General features: G+C 35.3%; 1 protein-coding gene across 2 annotated transcripts in view; it reads right to left on the bottom strand.

Moving 5' to 3' along the window:
- Positions 1–272: 272 nt before the first annotated feature.
- Positions 273–23,971, bottom strand: part of LOC145680688 (uncharacterized) — a 216,430-nt gene continuing 192,731 nt past the window's right edge. The window contains exon 4 of one of the 2 annotated variants that reach the window (XM_081751582.1): positions 273–3,618. In XM_081751582.1, the coding sequence (XP_081607708.1) occupies positions 2,565–3,618 (1,054 nt within the window). In that variant the 3' untranslated portion in view covers positions 273–2,564. The remainder of the gene's footprint in view (positions 3,619–23,971) is intronic. The other variant, XM_081751580.1, reaches the window with a different exon arrangement.

Here is a 23,971-nt window from a genome sequence, read left to right on the forward strand (position 1 = left end):
GATTTTGATCACAGTGGAGGCCCTGAGATCCTGAGGCCCGGGGCAACAGCCCCCTAAACCCCTCCCTTAATCTGGCCCTGTATGTAGATAATATTCTATTGTTACCGATACTCATGTAATAAAAAGGACCTGCTATTGATATTGGCAGGTTAGGAATCAAGACTAACATATACTCTCTTCGGGCGTCAACATATTTAGAAAAATATAGCAATTAATTCCAAATTCTTTTTATTTGTAATTAATTATGCTACCAAATAAAATTTAAATTGTCTGCTTTGGCGGCTTATTCTTGCAGCATTCTGTAGTTCGAGGTTAGAGTAGAATCTAATCATTAATTATTGGTAACAGTAAATATATATTACAATAGCAAACAATAATAACTCATAAATGTAAAAGAAATGAGAAATGTATTCGTATAAAACACAACTTACATACAATAGTTGAAACATGCAGGAAAATTAAGAAAGATGTTTCGATTATGTCAAGAATCATAACGCATGGATGGCATAGGATTAGACAAACAAAACAGACTTACCATAGCAATGGTAATACATGTATCAGTAGGCAAATCGCGTTTCTTTGTTCCAGATCTACATCTTGGAAGTCCAGGCCCCTTGCTCTCCTCCGCATACAATCAACAAACTTCTTATTTCGCTATATTAAAATTTAAATGATGGCACGCTAACATGGTCACAGATAAAAACATACTGGCATGATCCATACACAAATAACTTTCTATAGCAAAATGGCAATATATGTATTAGAACGCTAGACTTAGAAACAGCGTTTGAAGATAGTTGCACAAAGTCAGACAATATCATCGTTTTAATTTATTAACATTTATTTTCATTTTTTGCATCAACATGATTTATAATTACTTTAAACATTCATCATTTTTAATCATTTTCGAAAAATTGATTTCTAATGTAAATACTTAATTTTCTAAAATATATTAAACTAAGATATACTTCCCCAGTACGCTTTGACTAAGATAAGACCATTCACGTAAATACATTATTATTTACACAGCACTGCGTGATTCGGTGTCCGTATACAAAACTGTGCCATTGTATACTAATAAAGTAAGAATCAGTATAACGGAAGAGGCAGGTTGTTTCGGGGATGATTCCTTATTTAACATTTCATTATGTCGATTTCAAGGCACATAAAATTATTAATTCTATCAAATTAAGAGTTTTAATCTTGTACGTTAGATTTTCTAAACCAAATTATCTATTTTGGTTTTAATTTCAAAATAAACCCATCAATATATAATGTCATTATGTCGATTATATTTTCAGAAAACAACAGATCTATAAATACTTGAGTAAAGAATTATTCAATTATTTTCTACTTTTGCATGGATATAAATATTTAGCCAAGGTCATTAATTTTCAAACAAGTCAGCCATGTTGGTAAGCTTGTCCCTTGCATAAAATTATAACATCGTAAACATTACAAAAAATCATTGAAGCTTAAATATTACGATAAAACATTGAAACACAGATATTAAAGTTAAAACAATACACAAAATTTTGCACACTACATTTTGGGACATCAGACAAATTTTAAATAAAAGGAAAATTTAGTGGCCCTATCTCCAGTCATTTAAAAAAAATATTATTTTCTCATTATATAACTTAATATAATTCTTATTACATGATCCTGCTATTCTTCATACATTCTCATGCCACTCTTAGTTCTAATTGGAACCAAAGAATCAATGACTGTTATATTCTTGGTGTGTATCAGACTTTTTAGAGGTATTACTTAGTGTTCCCAGTTGATATTTTTTAATTGATGTAGGCAACTGGTCTGCTATGTGTTTGTTTGCAAGGTATGATATTTCTGTTAATACATGTTGTATTTGTATCAATAAACAAAAGTTATTATTAAAAAATTAAGTTTAAAAAACATGCTATTTTTACCTATATGTACGTATTTATGATTTTACATGAAAGCAATCCATATTCCTACATAAATGTATCGATTCTACGAATGCAATCAAGAAACTATAGTCAATCAATTTTACAAAATAGTACATCGACTAATCAAAAACAGATATCTTCATAGTAATGAATAATGACCGTACGCATAAAACTAATGTATAATATAAATATTATTTATAAATCTATGTACTACTCTTAAAAAATAACATAAACATTAATAATAATAATAATAATAAAAACATTTCATCGTTTCTATTATTTGTACTGCGGTAGCCGAGGAACAAAATGGAATATTATTTTTAGATGTATTTTCACCCAATAAAGATTTGATGTGTATCTCACATAATAATACGAGACAAAGCATACAGGAAATTTCATGCAGTTTAGAAACGCTAGAGCAAAATAGTCAATAGATAACATTGACGCTAAAAAAATATTATAAGTAATGATACACGAAATACTTTAAAAAAATGAATGTTACTACAAACTTCTAATTACATTGATTAAATATTTTGAGTATGTAGGTCAGTAATTAAACCAAATCCAATCTTACACAAATAAAAACAATGAATATGGTTTGCCAAACCATAAAATCTAATAGAGCTACTGCTATTGTTATGCTACTTTCTCGTGCGCAGTTTTCAAATGCCTCTTAAGAATTATACGTTGAGAAAAAGCTTTTGAACATTCTGTGCATTTGTAGGGTTTTTCACCAGTATGAACACGTAAGTGAACATACAAACCAGGATACTGTCGGAACCTCTTTTCGCATATTGAACACTGATAAGGTTTTTCCCCAGTGTGAATGCGTTTATGAATAGTTAAATTACTATAACGGCGGAACCTCTTCCTGCATACTGAACACTGATAAGGTTTTTCGCCAGTGTGAATGCGTGAATGCATAGATAATTGTTGAAAGCGGCGGAAATTCTTATCGCATACTGAACACTGATAAGGTTTTTCCCCAGTGTGAATGCGTGAATGCATAGATAATTGTTCAAAGAGGCGGAATTTCTTATCGCATACTGAACACTTGTAACGCTTTTCCTCGTCATGGACGGACATATGTGATTTTAAAGTATAAACTGAAGAGAAAACTTTTTCACATATATGGCACTTTGTCGATTTCACTTCATTCTTTCCCGCATCTGTGTGAATACGTAAATGAGAAGCTAAATTTGAAACGGAACGAAAGGACTTCTTGCACAATGAATACTGATTCGATTTTTCACTATGATGAATGGACATGTGAGCATCCAAGTCGTCCTGAGCAGAAAATGCTTCATTACAGATTTGACAAACTAGGTTATCTTTATTCCCAATTACTGAATTATTGGAGCACACATTTCTACCTACACGCAAATCTTTCTTTAAGATACGAGAGTGTGTTCTTTTTCTTTTCTTTCCGTATGGAAAATCTTTATTGTGATGCATCTGATGCGTAAGCAGAGCACGTCTGCTTCGAAATTCTTTGTTACATTTCTTACAATGATAAATATTCTTTATACCATGCTTTTCAGAAACAGAATTAATATCCTGGTTTACTGTAACTATTCTGTCAGACATCTGATCATCGACAGAAACCTTGTTAGCTGATAGGTCCTTATTATTTGACTCAATAGCTCCAGATTCCGTATTGTTCAATTTCGTAACATGGCTTCTTTGATTTCTGAAAGAATAAGAATAGAATTAATGAGCTTTTTAAAATATATAACGAACATAATAAACGAATTAATCTGCAATAGCCATAATGATGTTCTAGATAGCGTTTAATTGTTTTTTTCTAAATGCATAACAAACTATCTTGCAATTGTATATATATATATATATGTTCACATTTTTCCTTAGTATTGCAAAGTCGAAGTTATGGTGGTGCCAACCAAGTGAGTTTGGTAAAAATAAACAAAAGGACTACTACTCGCAGCAGAAGGTGTTCTATATTGTAGATCTTCATATAAGTAAATCTGGTGTGTTTGTTCAACGACAGTTTCGTTCAAGACGAGGTTAAAGGCGGATTTTCATGTGTCCTTTACCTCCGTGAGTTGCGAGCGATTGTGCTAAACAGCCAATGAAATCACGCATCGGAGATGGCGCGCTACACTCGCGTCAGAGTAGAAATTTGTTCAATTCTGACGGAAGTAGCGCGCGTACACTATTGTATTCACTGACTAACATGGCGGAAGTCGCAAACTTTCTATTTTACGCATGCGCATTAGCTAGGGAGTAGTAATTTGGCGCAATACACGCACGGATGTATGAAAACGAAAATAATTTACGGTGAATACGCTACATGTGATGCTTCCGTTCTAACGCGGGCATGAAAATCCGCCTTAACTCACCGTCTGACAAAATGGTAGATGAGATTTCAAAGAAAAAATAGCTTTAGTAAGGAAAAATGGATCAGCCATTCTTCAGTGCGGGAAGAAACAGCAAGGCTGCGCGAACCCTACGCGAGGAGTCTTTAAAATTCTACGTGTCGGGCAGCCGAGACCTCGGCATTCCAAAGGAAACTTTTAAGGACGTTTTTCTGTGAAAAATTATAACCGTGAAAAGTTAATCTTTAGTGATGAATCAACATTCAGCTTTTCAGACAAAGTAAAGACACACAATATGTGGCTTTGTAGCACTGAGAAACTACATGCTGTTTGGCAACATGAGCATAATTTTCCAAAATTACGAGTAAATGTCTTTTATGCGATTTTCTGCCATCAACAAATACGGGACTACCTTAATGAGTGACTTTCTAAATGCTGAATTGGCCGTGCCTGAATTAAATAGCCACTGCGATCCCAGATCGTGGCATGGTGATTTCTTCCCATGGGATTGGTTGAATTGCTAAGCACATCACTTCAGCTTTAGCAGACGTTTGAAACAGCGTTGCAATGTGTGTGTGTAATTACACAAAATGTGTGCAATTTTGTCCTGTGTGTGTATTTTGTGTGTAATGCCAATCTGTGTGCATTTTTTGTGTGTAGTTTGGCACAATTCAAAATTGTGATCATTGATTATTTTTGCGAAGTTCCTTTCATTCAAATATTCGTTATTTCTATTTTTCCCTCTGAAAATTGCCTTCTAAATACTACGAGCACCAACGCCTAACTCCAAGGCTGTAAATAATAACAAGTATGATTTATTGACAATTTGTACGCGCGTAAAGAATATGGGTCATCGCAAGGAAAAAACTGCTAGATAATAGAGCATTTTCCTACGTATACAGTACATAAATAAAAAAAATCACCAAAATAAAAACTAAAAATTATTAATAATTCGCAATGAGTGATATACTTTTTAGTACCAGAAAAGTTCAGTTTCTCCGATTTTCTCGAAAACTACACATGACAATTTGCCTTCAAACATATTGTTTTATATTTCAGTACAATATTTTAGTGAAACAGGAATTAAAATTTAGGAGTTAATGATAGTTTTAGGCTGTACATCATTAGCCGTACTATGTGTTGTTATCTTGCCAGTATCATAATGAAGGATATAAAGAGGGTATATTTTAGTATCAGCATCACCTATATAAGTGCCTTGGTTCTCATATAGCATCAATTTTCAGATTTACAAATTAATTGGCTTCTTTCTACTTTCTCGAAAACTACATATAAGCTTTTATGTCACGCTACCATTTTGTTCAGCTGAATAAGATAATATTAATGTTCCAGTTTCGGTTTTGTTTCATTCAAACCTAATAATAATCGTCTTTTACGAATTCAGCATAAATAAATAAGATTAATAGATAACAAGAATATTTAGCCACGATGTGATTAAATTGTTGCAAAGCTTTTCACGTAAACAACTATAGCTATATTTATTCTTACAGAAGCAACATTAATCGAGTTCACCAACAAGACATATGTTAAGATTGGGACCGCGCCAAGGTTGGACGACGACAAGGTTGGACGACGACAAGCCTGGACACTTTTTGTGTCCAGGCTTGTCGTCGTCCAACCTTGTCGTCAGCGACCCAAAATGAGATATGCCAAAGCATCTCTGGGTCGATCCCGACAAGCCTGGACACTTTCAGGAATGTGTCCAGGCTTGTCGTTGGCCAACCTTGTCGTCAGCGATCCAAAATGAGATGTGTCCAGGCTTGTCGGGATCGACCACGACAAGCTTGGACACCCCAGGAATGTGTCCAGGCTTGTCGTCGTCCAACCTTGTCGTCAACGACCCAAAATGAGATGTGTCCAGGCTTGTCGGGATCGACCGCGACAAACCTGGACACCCCAGGAATGTGTCCAGGCTTGTCGTCAACGACCCAATTTGAAATGTCTGTTCCAACAAACTCTACCAGTTAAGGCGTTTACAGTTCATACATACATGCCCTTCAACAGGGTGCGAAATCATTTGAAAATGGGGGGGGAAGAAGTTCAACGATCCACACTAATGCTTCGTGGAGCCTCCAAAAAATTGAAATATTAATGGATTATTATTATTATTATTATTATTATTATTATTATTATTATTATTATTATTATTATTATTATTATTATTATTATTATTATTACTCTGCTATAAAATGAATAGAGATTACTACTCACGTAGTTATGAATACTGGTGTCAATTTTGGGGATTGCAGGCATTGAGCGACAGGAGAAAAGTTATTGAAAGAGATTTTATTAAGAAATTACTAGACAATAGCTATCATAGTGAATATTGCTTGCATAATATAGGTATAAGGGTACCAATGTATAATACAAGAAATATATCAACATTAGTTCCGTTGAATCCGAAATCTGTAATTTTAAGAAGACTGACCAATTCTTTTAATTTTGTTTAATTTATTTTTATCAGTATAAAAGCATGAATTTTTGAGCTTGACAAATATTATTGTTACTATTTATGACGACTATTTTGATACTAAAAAAAATGGTGTTAATTTGACAAGGAATTATTAATCCGATATTATTTTACTTTATTTTATCATTATGTTTTATTGTTTCAGTATATAGCTTACATTGTATGTAATATGTGTTTATATTGTCTGATAAAGTGCTGCATTTTTGCCGTTAGGCTGTTCATGGCACAGAAATAAACATTATTATTATTATTATTATTATTATTATTATTATTATTATTATTATTATTATTATTATTATTATTATTATTATTATTATTATTATTGTTATTGTTACTACTACTACTACTACTACTACTAATAATAATAATAATAATAATAATAATAATAATAATAATAATAATAATAATAATAATAAATGATCAAACTAGTCGTCATTGTTATTTAAAAATACTTTAATGTTATTTATTCATTTACCCAAAATTGGTAACTTATCTACTGCATTTAATATACACTTCGGTGCATATGATCCAGGGTTAGACTCTCGTGGGAGCACAGTACCCTTGTGTTTACCATCATATTGAAGACTGCATTCACGAAAATAGCGGTAGAGATCTATAAGTCAGAAATAATAGTCCCTGAGAACCGATGTCCTAACCAAGCATTAGAACTACTAACTTGAAGCGCTCCACCTGGCCAACCATAGATCCTCATGAGCTGTAGAGTCAGAGTATAGTTTTTATTATTTTTTATGAAATCCTCGTTTCTTCGCTACGTACGTAGTGTTTCAGTTTGGTCGCTCAGATATACGGTCACCTTTGTAAGTCTAAATAATACTATGTATCTATATTGTATTATTAGCAACAATATATTATTATAAATAACAGATATGATTTCAATACAAATACTTGATAGACAACAAAAAGGCGTGTTGCCTCAGTGGTAGAGCGCTCACCTCAGGTGCGTGGGATCAATGGTTGGATCCTAGCTCGCACCAAATTCTGCTTGTGGTATACAAACAATTGTGTTGGGGTTTTCTCGGGGTCTTCCCGCTTCCTTCTGTCTTAATCCACCCTTATAATTCATCTCATCATGACCGTCTTCCTTAGCCTTACTGAATATTCGTAGGACGTTAAACTTTAGAAAATAAAAGCACAAACACTATAATACGATTGATTTGCTGATTTAAGTTTGATGACCCTTTTCTGCAGCGAGGCTACGAGATGTGGACTTACAGTTCAAGGTGGAATCCGAACCATCGTAATCGTTTAAATTTTTTAAGGCGCTCCCACCGGGAATCGAACCCAGGACCCCATGCACCGAAGATGGTGCGTGCGTGCTAGCCACTAGACCACCGAAGAGAGCCACAATAATACGAGTATTGAATGATTGTGTTACTGTATATATAGACCTCTAAAATATGGTTTGCAATAACGTATCTTACATTAGAGAAAATTTTTAAGATTAAACTTCACTTTCTTTCCGTGTGTAACGGGAGTTGAAAATGTGATGGCCAAAAAGAAACTCACGTATGAGCAGCAGTAATAGCATCCCATAATTTTAAAGGAAACCCACTGAGTTTAATTATCAATAAAGATTTCAAGGTACCCGCCAACATACGGTTTCTTTCGGAACTTTTAATATGAACAACACTGAATCCACGTTCACAGGCAGCAGTTGATAATGGCACAGAACGAACTTTCCGCGTTAAGGCTTTAAGAACTTGAAAATTATTTACCGACTTAGAAATTGACTTGTACTCTCTCCATTCTGACATTGTAGAACCCCCGCTTGGTCTATTGGCTAGCACGCTTGACTTCGGTTAGCGTGGTCCCTGGTTCCACGGTGGGATACAGTTGAACGACCAAAGTGATTCGGATTCCATTATAATCAGTAGGTCCACGTCTCCTTTAGCCTAGCAGGCATATCCGTGGGACGTTAAACTAAATCAAACAAAATCATTCTGACACTGCAGTATCAAGTTTCAATCCAAACAATTAAGCTGCTTTATGTACGCCTACCTTACCGTATAAACCATTCAGGCTATTACGATCTTTATTTTCAAACATTGAAAAGCACTTTAGCATATCTTTAAAAGGAAACCTTCTTTCCACTTCGTCTATTAAACCCTGGATTACCTGCCCCCTTATTTGATCAAACTCACTATCATCACTCCCTGTATCAGATGCTTATCTGCAGTGCACTAAATACTTATCTTTACAAAGACTTTGGTTGACATCATCTTTTATACGCATTTCTCTCAGAGCTTGGATTGTAGAGCCAATTTTTTCTCTATTTCAGTGTACGAAACTGCTTCCTTTTGCATCATTTTACTAATATTAGACAGAATGGACGCAATATTCAGAAGAAAAGCGAGCAATAGAATGTTCTTTTTCCCCGACAGTTTATTATTATTATTATTATTATTATTATTATTATTATTATTATTATTATTATTATTATTATTATTATTATTATTATTATTATTATTATTTGTAAATACCACTCAGTTTAAAACTGCCTCTGTTCAAATGGTCAGTATTTTCATACTCCAAAAGTAGGAATTGCATTATACAAGAAAATTATGTAAAGACTGCCAATAATGCATCCTTCTCATTTGAAATCCAACGTATCTGAAACAATCTTTTGATTTTCAGCAGTCCTGCGACATCTGTGACTGTCGTGATACTTTTAAGTGTTGCAGATGTAGATGACTTACTGAACACCTTGTAAAGTTCGCCTAACAAACATTTGAAGTTGTGAACAGCATTCACAACACCAAAAACTCTTTCAGAAACAAGATCAATAACAGTAATAACATACATTTAATGGCAAGTATGGTATTAAGCTGGAATTAAAAATATAAGTTGTTCATTAATCCCCAGTTTCAATATAACTTCTACAAAACAAGCCTCATTATTCATTAGTTTGATTAATAATATCCTTTCTATTTATTTGTTTTACAAATATGTTGTTAAATAATCTGATCACACAATTTTCCAGACAGAATTTTAAGATGTTCATGAGTAAGGAATCAAGGGTTAGTACCAGTGTGCGTTGCTCTTGTGAATTTATTTAATTAAATATGAAACACGATATACGGCATTTTAACTGAAAAAGATAGTATCCTATTAGTTATACAACATTTCTTCAAAGTGTTAGAAACAATCAGAAATACTAACATTGATATACACATATTCAGATCATATCTTGCCCCCCCCCCCCACTTTTAACGTCCAATCGCCGCCACTGTGTATATTCATACTAAATTTAGATTCATCATCTACAGCAGTTTGTGTGATCCAATAAGAACAACAAAAAATGTTGATATTTATTGGTTAAAATGTAAAAACTTTGCCATGCACGAAAGTAGGTTGTCCTATAATCAGGGATCGACACGGACCGGAGCGAACTACAGTGTTCCATAACTTGTAAATTTCCATTTCCAACCCTGTCTATATGTGTTGCTTCCATAATATTATTTTCCATTACATCATCCATATTTTTATTTTATTTTTTGTATCCATAAAATATTTTATACAACCCAGATACTTCATGGATTTAGAAGCAAATGTATTCATTTGAATCCTACCTTCATAATAATGTCTAGACTAATGATAGGGTAAAATAGGACCTGCAAGAGATAATATATGTCATTACATATCAAAACATGCCTTTTTTTTTTTAAAAAAAAAAAAAAAAGTAGGCCTACTGCAGGACTTAAATAATTTATACCATGCATGTCTCATAGTTTTTTGTGGAAATACAACTATTATAATAATTTCTTGCATTGAAGGTTCCTGCGCCGAAACTTCCTAGCTATAAGTGAGAAGGATGGGTTTCTCAATAATTTTGAAGGGATGTTAGGGGGAGTTTTGAGGAATATAGAAAAATCCCTGCCCTGCAGATCTTATGGTAATGCTTTATACCTTCAAGTGGGGTGAATACGAACAAAACTTTCATTTTTTTTAATTTGTTCACTCTTAGGTTTTATAAATGCAAGAGAAACCCTATATTAATTGTTTGAGGTACTCTTCATACTCTAATCTTGCTATGCATGCAATAATAGGATTGGCGACTTGCTTTAACATTTTTTCTCTGCAACTATATTTAGCTACATTACTGTTGACAATTTTTGACCGAGCTTGCGAAGTCTTCTAGTCGAAAGTTTGGCATTTGTGTTGTCTGTTTGTCTGTGTGTATGTCGCACGATAAAAGTCGAACGCGTGAACCGATTCAAATGAAACTTTCACAGATTGTTTATTTGTTCAAGTTACAGATCATTCGTTGGAGAACAAAATTGAACCAAGGGGAGGGAGTGGAACCCCATTAAAAGTGCAAAAATGTAGAAAAACACAGAAAATAAAAAAAAAACGAATTTAATGGTCTATTTTCTGTTGCAAGAGCTTTATAAATCAGCAAATATACTTCGGGGATCTGGAGGTATTTCTTCGGAAAGGGGGGGGGGTAAATCGGACAAGGGTGTAGCTAGAAAATTACAAAAGGGGGTTATCTAAAAGTGAAAATTGACAAATACGAATGAAATTTTCACAGGTTTATCACGAGGTCTATTGTTCGTTTCACAGTGTTTATTGGTTCAAATGACAGGTCGAGTTCGTTGGGAAACAAAATCGGACAAGGGGAAGGGGGTGAAATTCCCACTTAATTGTGCGAAAATATAGAAAAACGAAGAAAACCACAATTAAAAACGAATTTGATGAACTACTCTCGGTTATAAGAGCTTAATAAATAAGCAATTATGAGCTATTGATTCGGAGGAAGGGGAGGGGGTAAAAATCGGATAAGGGTGTAGCCAGAAAGTAGAAAAGAGGGTTATTTAAAAATGAAAACGGACGAATCAAAACGAAATTTCCACAGGAAATGACCAAACATATTTCGGCCATTACCTGTTACTTCGCAGGTGTGTGTGGGGGGGGGGTTGGATAAGGGTGTGGCCAGAAAACGGAAAAGAAAGATCTAAAAAAAATTAAAACTGACGAATCAAAACAAACCTTTCACAGCAAATGAGCAAAGATATTTGGGGATTACGGCCTATTGTTTCGGAGGGAGCGGGGTAAAATCGGATAAGGAATAAAATCGCAAGAATAAAAAAACGGGGGTGATCTAAAATTGAAAACTGACGAATCAAAACGAAACTGTCACAGCAAATGAACAAACATATATCGGGGATTACGACCTTTGTTTCCGGAGATGCATGAAATCGGATACGGTGTAGCCAGAAAATGAAAAGGGGGTGATCTAAAAATGAAAACTGACGAATCGAAACAAAACTTTCCACGCAACACACAATGTATAATATACGTATATTAAACGTATAATAAACATTCTAACGTGTATTAGACGTTTAATATGCTTATATTATACATTATGTGCTGGTGGGTTTCACAGAAAACGAGCAAACGTACTTCGCGGATTACGGCATATTATTACGGAGGGGGTGGGGGTAAAATAGCTAAGGGTGTAGCCAGAAAATGAAACAGGGGTGATCAAAAATGGAAACTGATGAATCGAAACGATACTTTGACAGGAAATGAACAAATATGCTTGGAGAATTACTTTTGTTTCGGAGGAAGGTGGAGGGGGTGGTGAAATCAGATAAGGATGTAGCCAGAAAATGAAAATGAATTATCCAAAAATGAGAACTGACGAACCTAAGTAAAACTTTCAGAAATTTATCGCGAGGTCTACTGTTCAAAGAATCTTAATACTAATTAACTTAGTTTAACTTTGTTCACTCCAAAGGTGGCGCTCCAAGCAATTTGACTTCTGGGACTTCAAAGAATTGATTTTTGACTGCACTTCAATGTTTCATGTGCAAAACTAGTTTTGAAATTTCATAATTTGATTTAAAGACATTTTTATATATTAACAACAGCATTTTTGAGAGTGGCACGTGAACAGGTACGTAATGTCTTTAAATAAACCATAACCCCGTGCCAAAAAATATCGCAAATACCCAAATGACCTAACTGAAAAAGCTAAAAGGGCATTATGGTTAACAAACTAACGTAAAAGATGTGTTAGTAAAAAATATGACATACCCAAAACAGTTTTACAGAGACATGTAAACCAATATAACGTGAAGTCTCAAGATCGAATACTGTAAAAAAAAAAAAAAAAAAAAAATACAGAAGAAATGATTATTGATAAAATTGTGGAGTGTGCAGAGTAGGGTTATTCCGTACAAGAGTATGACATAACACTGATGTTCAAAAGATATCTTAACAAATAAGGGAAAACATTTCCAAAGTTCAAAAATAATTTGCTCGTAAGTTTTCTTCAACGTCATTCCGAAAAATCTCATATATCGATTTCGTGTGTAGCTATCCCGACGTTCCAGATGTGTTCGATTTCCATTTTGGGCAGGTAAAAAGGAAACTCTCGCAGCCAAAGCCTTACTGTAAGGGAATGATGATAATTCATGTCAGTTGCAATGCAATAGGAAAGTAACACAAAAAAATTAATGCTTGTTCCTATTCACCCCACCTGTTGAATAGAAAAAAACAACATTTAAAAAATTAAAAATATATAACTAAGGAAGAGTATTTTCATTTAATATTTGCAACAGTTTCATTGCCTCAATAAAGACTGTCATTTTAGACCAAAACTTTATTTTCATTGGCCAACTAGTACTAAAATAATTTGGTTCAAATTTGCGCAGTGCTGACCCCACGGCCATCACCCAGGTGGAAATAATTGCACATGATATTGGGGCAGGCTCAGGGCCGCAAGGTCTGTCACGCCAGTGAGATATATATATATATATATATATATATATATATATATATATATATATATATATATATATATATACTCATATTAAAAAGTAAACTGCCGATGTGTCTGAAACGAAAAGTTTTCGAATGTATTCTTCCTGTTTTGACATACGGGGCTGAGACATGGACACCAACAAAATCAGACATTCACAGTCTGCAGACTACACAAAGGAGCATGGAGAGATGTATGCTCGGAATAACCCGAAGAGATAGGAAAAGAAATATGTGGATCAGGGAGATGACAGGAGTGATGGATATTATTGCGAAAATAAAGGGACTGAAGTGGCAGTGGGCGGGACATATCGTAAGAAGAACTTATGACAGATGGACAAAGGCAGTTCTCGACTGGATACCTAGAGACAGGAAAAGCCCAGGAAAGCGTCGTAATACAAGATGGAGTGACGAAATGAAAAAGCACTGTAAAATAACATGGAAAAGAACAGCAGAAGATAGATGGTTATGGAGAAGAGTTGGAGAGACCTTCATCCAGCAGTGGATAGACATAGGTTGAAAATGATATATATATATATATATATATATATATATATATTAATATTTAAAAACTATTTTTCCTCAATGCATTATATCATTTTAAAATGTTCTAAACTGCACAATAATTGCTAGGAATGATGGATTGCTGATACAACAGGTCCAGGGTCTGGAAGCGTCCACCTTATGTTCAGGGGCTACACCGAATCTTCATATGCCCGCAAAAAATACCCTTTCTTGCAATTTGTCCTATTTTTAAAGGACGGTAAAGTCCCTGGACCTCAGAACCTTCATCTATATTTCTAGGTCAAATGGCTAAAGTTAGAAACATCAAAGACAAATGTTGATTATGATGAATGGGAATGAGAATGAAAATTAGAAATACGAAATTTGATATAAAAACCTTTCACCAAACGTGTATTACGAAAATACTTTCTTTAAAAAGTTCATGAAGTCGCCATCTTGAATCCAATATGGTGGATGAGAATGTATTTCACAATCGCTGGGGATAGAAATACCAAATGAAATACACATATTGATTATCAAGATGTGATCACGAAATGATAAATAAAGTGTGAAAAAGTCGTTGTCTTGAATCCAAAATGGCCTCCTATAATAAAAATCGAAGGTACCAAATTTGGTAGAAATATTCATGAGAATGGGCAGGTAAAGGGAAGAATACCAAATGTAGAAAAGTTCCCATCGTGGATCAGTATGGCGCCCTGAATAAATAACGAAAGTATATGCACAACCCAATAAATGGATGAAGGCAGAAACACTGAATTTGGTATAAATGTGCATTATGATGACTACGTAAATGGGATAATATGAAACTTTGAAATGGTTTTCATTTTGGATTCAATATGGTCGCAATCACGAAATAGGAACTTTTCCCTGTATATGACTTTAATCGAAACAACTACTAATTGCCATCTGAATTTTACCAACAAAATGAAAACACAGAAAAAAAGCGAAGATGTCTGAAAAGCCCTCGAAAAAGTGGACGAAAACAAACTACGCTTACATTGTACGGAAATGGTGGCTACTTTGAAATTGTATGTACGGTTGCCGTATTGAATTCAAGATGACAACATTTTCAAAGTTTCCAGTGATGTCATCCTAAAATTTTAGGTGGGATACGCTCTGACATTTATTACACACTCTATAGATGCGGTATATAGACTTCATAAATTTTAGGTAGCCATACAATGGTGTCTCAAAATTGAAAATGAGTATACGCCGAATATCCTCGTATTCCCTCCATTGCATTCTTGGTATTATCCAATTTACCTAATGGATTTACCAATTTATCATAATGCACATTTATACCAAACTCTGTGTTTGTATAGCTTCAGCCATTTGGTTTGTGCATATACACTCCTTATTTTATTTAGGCTCCAAATAGGACCCACGATGGCAATTTTTTCAAAATTTGGCGTTGTTTCCTTGACTTGCTCATTCTCAAAAATATTTCTACCAAATTTGGTACATATAACTTCAGAACTTTGACTGTACATATAGCTTTGATTTTTATTTTAGGAGGCCATATTGGATTCAAGATGACGATTTTTTCGTACTTCATTGCGTGATCACATATTGATAATCAATATTTGTGTTACATTTGGTGTTTCTATCCCCAGCGACTGTGAAATATATTCTCGTCCGCCATATTGGATTCAAGATGGCGACTTCTTGAACATTTTTATTATTCTTTTAATGCACGTTTGATGAAAGGGTTTTATACCAAATTTCGTATTTTTAGGTTCAGTAGTTCGGGCTGTGCATATACTGTGCTTATATTTTAGGAATCATATTGGATTCAGGATGGAGACTTTTCCCAAATTTATTTTCTGCTTCTAACCTCCTCGTGATGGTCATTATTTATACCACATTTGGTGTCTCTAGCCTCAGCGTCTAGGCTCTGTATTTTTATGACAAATGCTTTCGGCCACCATATTGGATCCAAGACTTTGGGAGGTGATAGGGAAGGTCATTCTAAGCAAAAATGTTTATGTGAACATATAGGGTTTCGGAGATAGAGGTGGAGATAACTTTTTGCATCTTGCACTTGCCCATTCATGTTTCAAACATTATAGCACACCCTGTAGTTGGTCTTACATTACATATGTTTCATTAGCTTGTTTTAAAGCTAACGAAACAGGCTTTTAGGAGATCTGCAATTTGTCTCAACACTGCATACAATAGGGAAGTAACGGAGTTTTTTTTTTTTTTTTTTTTTTAATTCTCTTTTGCAACACAATTTTTCACTGCTCTTGAGTAGAAACTCTGTCAGTAGAGAAACTGTTTCTGATTTGGGGAAAACTATACACAGGTGTCAAGTTGTTATCTTCTTTAGAAGCCATAAACACTTCTTACTAATCGGTTTATTTGTTAAATAATGACTTCCACTGGAAACAAACAATTTTGCTTGTTTAGTAATAATGATTATTATAATTTCTTCTCTTATTTTAATTGTTACTGTTATTATTGTCACAATTTTTATTGTAACTTCTGTTCCTACGTGGAAATGTAGAGCTTTCGTATGTTTGAGAATAGTATTGTATTTCCAGTTTTGTAGATTAACCAAGTAACGGTTATCCTTATATATAAAAATGATTGTATATATGTATGTATGTATGTATGTATGTATGTTCCACATCTCCTCCTAGACGGTTGAACCGATTTTGACCAAACTTGGCACAAATATTTCTTGCTACTAGGCAACCAACACTGTCGGGGTTAGCTACCCCATACTCACCCCGTTGCAGAGGGGGAGGGGGTGGAACACTACACAATGCTTTTTAAATGGCGATATAATTGCATAAATGGTTTTAATGAATTATCTTAAGAACGGTTCGACCGAAACTTGGCCCACATATAGCTTATAGTCCGGCGAATAATAATGTTGGAGTAGAACACCCCTAGCGCGTCCAGGGGCGGAGGTGGAGGGAGTGAAATATAAATAATAGTATAAATAAATGGTTTTAATGAAATATCTTAAGAACGACTACACCGATTTGAACGAAACTTGGCACACGTATAGCTTATAGTCTGGCGAATAATAATGTTGGAGTAGGACATCCCTAGCGCCTCCAGGGGCGGAGGTGGAGGGGTTGAAATATAAATAATGGCATAAATGTTGTTAATGAAATATCTTAAGAACGACTAAACCGATTTGAACGAAACTTGGCACACATATACCTTATAGTCTGGTGGATAATAATGTTGGAGTGGAATACCCCTAGCGAAGGTGGAGGGGCTAAAATGTAAAATTTGTCGAAAATGACCAATACATCCTGTACATAGGTCTTGTACATAGGTTTTGAGGTCACTTAGATCAATGTTAACACTCCAAACGCCGTAATAGTAGTAGTTGCTGTTGTTGTTGTTGTTGGAGTAGTAAGTAGTAGTAGTAGTAGGTAGTAGTAGTAGTAGTAATAGTAGGTGTAATAGTAGTAGTAGTAGTAGTTGCAGGTAAGTGTAGTAGTAGTAGTAGTAATAATAGTAGGTGTAGTAATAATAGTAGTAGTATGTAGCTGTAGTAGTACTAGGTAGTTGTAGTGTTAGTAGCAGTAGGTAGTTTCAGTAGTAGTAGTAGTAGGTAATAGTGGTAGCAGTAGTAGTAGTAGTAGGTAGTTGTAGTAGTAGTAGTGGTGGTAGTAGTAGGTAGTTGTAGTTGTAGTAGTAGTAGTAGGTAATTGTAGTAGTAGGTAGTAGTAGTAGTAGTAGTAGGTAGAAGTAGTAGTAGTAGTAGTAGTATAATGTAGTAGAAATAGGTAATAGTATTCCAAAATATTTTTAAGAAACCAGATCTCCCCGTACGAAGTCGGGCGTTAAGGCTAGTAACCTTTAAAAAATAGGAAAATACTTGGATAAACTGCATGTAACGTAAGACCTACTACAGGGTTGGCTATAATGTCGGCAAGTGCACCACGAAAAACGTTACCCCCACCCCTATCACCGAAACGAAGGGGAATAGACGCTATGTTTACATAAGCATTTTTGCTTAGCATGACCTTCCCGATCCCCCCTCCCCATCACATCCCAAAATCTTTGCATTTCCTCACCGGACAGCGTGTATACATTGTAATATTACTTATTGGAAATATCAGTATAATATTTCCAATATTGGTGATGTTTTTATCAGAAGTGATATTCGAAAAATCTGCATAGAAATTTTCTAGAATTTCTAGCAGAGGATCTCTAATAGTGGATTATCACCTGTTCTCACTTTGTGTGGGGTAGGATACATTAACGAGACTGTTTATGTTGTTCCACTGCGAACTACCGTGGATGAAATGGGGAATCAGTATTTTGCATATCGATAATACTCGGGAAGAAGAAGAAGAAGACTAGATCCACAGATTCTACTCTATAGCGTCTCACGGTGCCCCCTACACTATGTTGCGTAAACCGAATTTGAAAATTGTTCTTCGTTCCAAAGATATTTTGATTTGTCAAATTAAATATACATAAAAACCCTGTATATAAAAAGTGTATATTTTTTTAACTTTATGAAAGTAATTTTTAATGCTGAAATTGTATTCAAACCACATTCTATATGGTTATTACTTTTAACAAACATTAAGAAAACACAAATAGCTCAATACCCGCGAACTTGTACCTTTTCATACACACGCACAAATATATTCATTTTCATAAAATTTATATTTGAATTGAAATATTTTTGGTAAAAAAGAAGAAAGCAACTTTATGGAGCCTGCGGTGCTACTTTACGGGGTATTTATCATCTCCCGAGTCTGGAAACGGAACGAAACTTTTCTGGTAGAAATTCACGCAATGCTGCTCTTTCAGCGCTAAACAAACTTATTTCTACGTGCTTTGAATGCACCAAATCGGCCCATTGGAATGTGTCCAGGCTTGTCGTTGGCCAACCTTGTCGTCAGCGATCCAAAATCAATCCCGACAAGCCTGGACACCTCAGGAATGTGTCCAGGCTTGTCGTTGGCCAACCTTGTCGTCAGCGACCCAAAATTAGATGTGTCCAGGTTTGTCGGGATCGACCACGACAAGCTTGGACACCCCAGGAATGTGTCCAGGCTTGTCGTCGTCCAACCTTGTCGTCAACGACCCAAAATGAGATGTGTCCAGACTTGTCGGGATCGACCACGACAAGCTTGGACACCTCAGGAATTCGTTCGAGACTGGTGCAAGAGGATAAATTGAGAAGTGTCCAAGCTTGTCGTTGTCCAAGCTTGTCGTTGTCCAAGCTTGTCGTCGTCCAAGCTTGTCGTTGTCCAACCTTGTCGGGAGCGACCAAAATTAAGTGTCCAGGCTTGTCGTCGTCCAACCTTGACGGCGTCCCGTTAAGATTAAGCTAGTATGTGAGAAACGGGACGCAGACAAGGTTGGACGACGACAAGCCTGGACACATCTCATTTTGGGTCGTTGACGACAAGGATGGACGACGACAAGCCTGGACACATTCCTGAGGTGTCCAGGCTTGTCGGGATCGTTTTTGGATCGCTGACGACAAGGTTGGCCAACGACAAGCCTGGACACATTCCAATGGGCCGATTTGGTGCATTCAAAGCACGTAGCAATAAGTTTGTTTAGCGCTGAAAGAGCAGCATTGCGTGAATTTCCACCAGAAAACTTTCGTTCCGTTTCCAGGTTCGGGAGATGATAAATACCCCGGAAAGTAGCACCGCAGGCTCCCTAAAATTGCTTTGTTCTTTTTTACCAAAAATATTTCAATCCAAATATAAATTTTGTGAAAATGAATATATTTGTGGGTGTGTATGAAAAGGTACAAGTTCGCGGGTATTGAGCTATTGGTGTTTTCTTAATGTTTGTTAAAAGTAATAACCATATAAAATGCGGTTTGAATAAAATTTCAGCATTAAAAATTACTTTCATAAAGTTAAAAAAAAAGGTATATACACTTTTTATATACAAGGTTTTTTTATGAACATTTAATTTGACAAATCAAAATATCTTTGGAACGAAGAACAATTTTCAAATTCGGTTTACGCAAGAAGATAGATAGTGTAGGGGGCACCGTGAGACGCTATAGAGTGGAATCTGTGGATCTAGTCTTCTTCTTCTTCCCGAGTATTATCGATATGCAAAATACTGATTCCCCATTTCATCCACGGTAGTTCGCAGTGGAACAACATAAACAGTCTCTTTAATGTATCCTACCCCACACAAAGTGAGAACAGGTGGTAATCCACTATTAGAGATCCTCATGCCAGAAATTCTAGAAAATTTCTATGCAGATTTTTCGAATATCACTTCTGATATTCAAACATCACCCTTATTGGAAATATTATAATGTATACACGGTGTCCGGTGAGGAAATGCAAAGATTTTGGGATATGATGGGGAGGGGGGATCGGGAAGGTCATGCTAAGTACAAATGCTTATGTAAACATAGGGTCTATTCCCCTTCGTTTCGGTGATAGGGGTGGGGGTAACGTTTTTCGTGGTGCACTTGCCAATTTTCGTTTGAAACATTATAGCCCACCCTGTAGTTGGTCTTACGTTACATGCAGTTTATCCCAGTATTTTTCTATTTTTTAAAGGCTAATAGCCTTAACGCCCGACTTCGTACGGGGAGATCTGGTTTCTTAAAAATATATTGGAATACTATTACCTATTTCTACTACATTATACTACTACTACTACTACTTCTACCTACTACTACTACTACTACCTACTACTACAATTACCTACTACTACTACCACCACTACTACTACAACTACCTATTACTGCCACCACTACTACTACACCTACCTGCAACTACTACTACTACTACCTACTACTACTACTACTACTTTTTTCTCCAACAACAACAACAACAAGAACAGCAACTACTACTACCTTTTTGGAGTGTTAACATTGATCTAAGTGACCTCAAAATCTATATAAACGACACTAATATTGGTCATTTTCGACAAATTTTACATTTCAGCCCTCCACCTCCGCCTTTGGACGCGCTAGGGGTGTTCCACTCCAACATTATTATCCGCCAGACTATAAGATATATGTGTGCCAAGTTTCGTTCAAATCGGTGCAGTCGTTCTTAAGATATTTCATAAAAATGTCCAAGAAGTCGCCATCTTGAATCCAATATGGCGGACGAGAATATATTTCACAGTCGCTGGGGATAGAAACACCTCATGTGATACAAATATTGATTATCAATATGTGATCACGCAATGAAGTATGAAAAAATCGTCATCTTGAGTCCAATATGGCCTCCTAAAATAAAAATCAAAGCTATATGTACAGTCAAAGTGCTGAAGTTATATGTACCAAATTTGGTAGAAATATTTTTGAGAATGAGCAAATCAAGGAAACAATGCCAAATTTTGAAAAAGTTGCCATTGTGGATCTTATTTGACAGCCTAAATAAAATAAGGAGTGTATATGCACAAAGCAAATGGCTGAAGCTATAGAAACACAGAGTTTGGTATAAATGTGCATTATGATAAATTGGTAAATCCATTAGGTAAATTGGATAATACCAAGAATGTAATGGAGGGAATAAGAGGGTATTCGGCGTATACTTACCTTACCTGCCCATTTTCATAAACATTTCTACCAAATTTAGTACCTTCGATTTTTATTTTAGGAGGCCATTTTGGATTCAAGACAACGACTTTTCACACTTTATTTATCATTTCGTGATCACATCTTGATAATCAATATGTGTATTTCATTTGGTATTTCTATCCCCAGCGATTGTGAAATACATTCTCATCCACCATATTGGATTCAAGATGGCGACTTCATGAACTTTTTTAAAGAAGTTATTTTCGTAACACACGTTTGGTGAAAGGTTTTTATATCAAATTTCGTATTTCTAATTCTCATTCTCATTCCCATTCATCATAATCAACATTTGTCTTTGGTGTTTCTAGCATTAGCCACTTCACCTAGAAATATAGAAGACGAAGGTTCTGAGGACCAGGGACTTTACCGTCCTTTAAAGATAGGACAAATTGCAAGAAAGGGCATTTTTGCGGGGATATGGAAGATTCGGTGTAGGGAAGTTCGGTGCAGGCCCTGGACATAAGATAAACGCTTCCAGACCCTGGACCTGTTGTATCAGCAATCCATCATTCCTAGCAATTCTTGTGCAGTTTAGAACATTTTACAATGATATAATGCATTGAGGAAAAATAGTTTTTAAATATTAATATATATATCATTTCATCATCATCATCATCATTTTCAACCGATGTCGATCCACTGCTGGATGAAGGTCTCTTCAACTCTTCTCCATAACCATCTATCTTCTGCTTTTCTTTTCCATGCTATTCCACAGTGCTTTTTCATTTCGTCACTCGATCTTGTATTAGGACGCTTTCTTGGGCGTTTCCTGTCTCTAGGTATCCAGTCGAGAACTGCCTTTGTCCATCTGTCATAAGTTCTTCTTACGATATGTCCCGCCCACTGCCACTTCAGTCCCTTTATTTTCGCAATAATATCCGTCACTCCTGTTATCTTCCTGATCCACATATTTCTTTTCCTATCTCTTCGGGTTATTCCGAGCATACATCTCTCCTTACTCCTTTGTGTAGTCTGCAGACTGTGAATGTCTGATTTTGTTAGTGTCCATGTCATAGCTCCGTATGTCAAAACAGGAAGAATACATTCATTGAAAACTTTCCGTTTCAGATACATCGGCAGTTCACTGGCGTGACAGACCTTGCGGCCCTGAGCCTCCCCCAATAGCATGTGCAATTATTCCCACCTGGGTGATGGCCGTGGGGTCAGCACTGCGCAAATTTGAACCAAATTATTTTAGAACTAGTTGGCCAATGAAAATAAAGTTTTGGTCTAAAATGACAGTCTTTATTGAGGCAATGAAACTGTTGCAAATATTAAGTTAAAATACTCTTCCTTAGTTATATATTTTTATTTTTTAAAATGTTTTTTTTTTTCTATTCAACTAACAGGTGGGGTGAATAGGAACAAGCATTAATTTTTTTGTGTTACTTTCCTATTGCATTGCAACTGACATGAATTATCATCATTCCCTTACAGTAAGGCTTTGGCTGCGAGAATTTCCTTTTTACCTGCCCAAAATGGAAATCGAACACATCTGAAACGTCGGGATAGCCACACACGAAATCGATATCTGAGATTTTTCGGAATGACGTTGAAGAAAACTTACGAGCAAATTATTTTTGAACTTTGGAAATGTTTTCCCTTATTTGTTAAAATATCTCTTGATCATCAGTGTTATGTCATACTCTTGTACGGAATAACCCTACTCTGCACACTCCACAATTTTATCAATAATCATTTCTTCTGTATTTTTATTTACAGTATGCGATCTTGAGACTTCACGTTATATTGGTTTACATGTCTCTGTAAAACTGTTGTGGGTATGTCATATTTTTTACTAACACATCTTTTACGTTAGTTTGTTAATGATAATGCCCTTTTAGCTTTTTCAGTTAGGTCATTTGGGTATTTGCAATATTTTTTGGCACGTGGTTATGGTTTATAAACTCAAGACATTATGTACCTGTTCATCTGCCACTCTCAAAAATGCTGTTGTTAATTTATAAAAATGTCTTAAAATCAAATTATGAAATTTCAAATCTACTTTTGCACATGAAACATCAAAGTGCAGTCAAAAACAAATGCTTTGAAGCCCCACACGTCAAATTGCTTGGAGCGCCACCTTTGGAGTGAACAAAGTTAAACTAAGTTAATTAGTATTAAGATTCTTCGAACAGTAGACCTCGCGATAAATTTCTGAAAGTTTTACTTAGGTTCGTCAGTTCTCATTTTTGGATAATTCATTTCCATTTTCTGGCGACATCCTTATCTGATTTCAACCCCCCCCCCCTCCACCTTCCTCCGAAACAACAGTAATTCTCGAAATATATTTGTTCATTTCCTGTCAAAGTATCGTTTCGATTCATCAGTTTCCATTTTTGATCACCCCTGT

Source organism: Thermobia domestica, chromosome 3 (assembly GCF_964235325.1).
Source record: "Thermobia domestica chromosome 3, izTheDome1.hap1.1, whole genome shotgun sequence".
Classification (NCBI taxonomy): Eukaryota; Metazoa; Arthropoda; class Insecta; order Zygentoma; family Lepismatidae; genus Thermobia; species Thermobia domestica.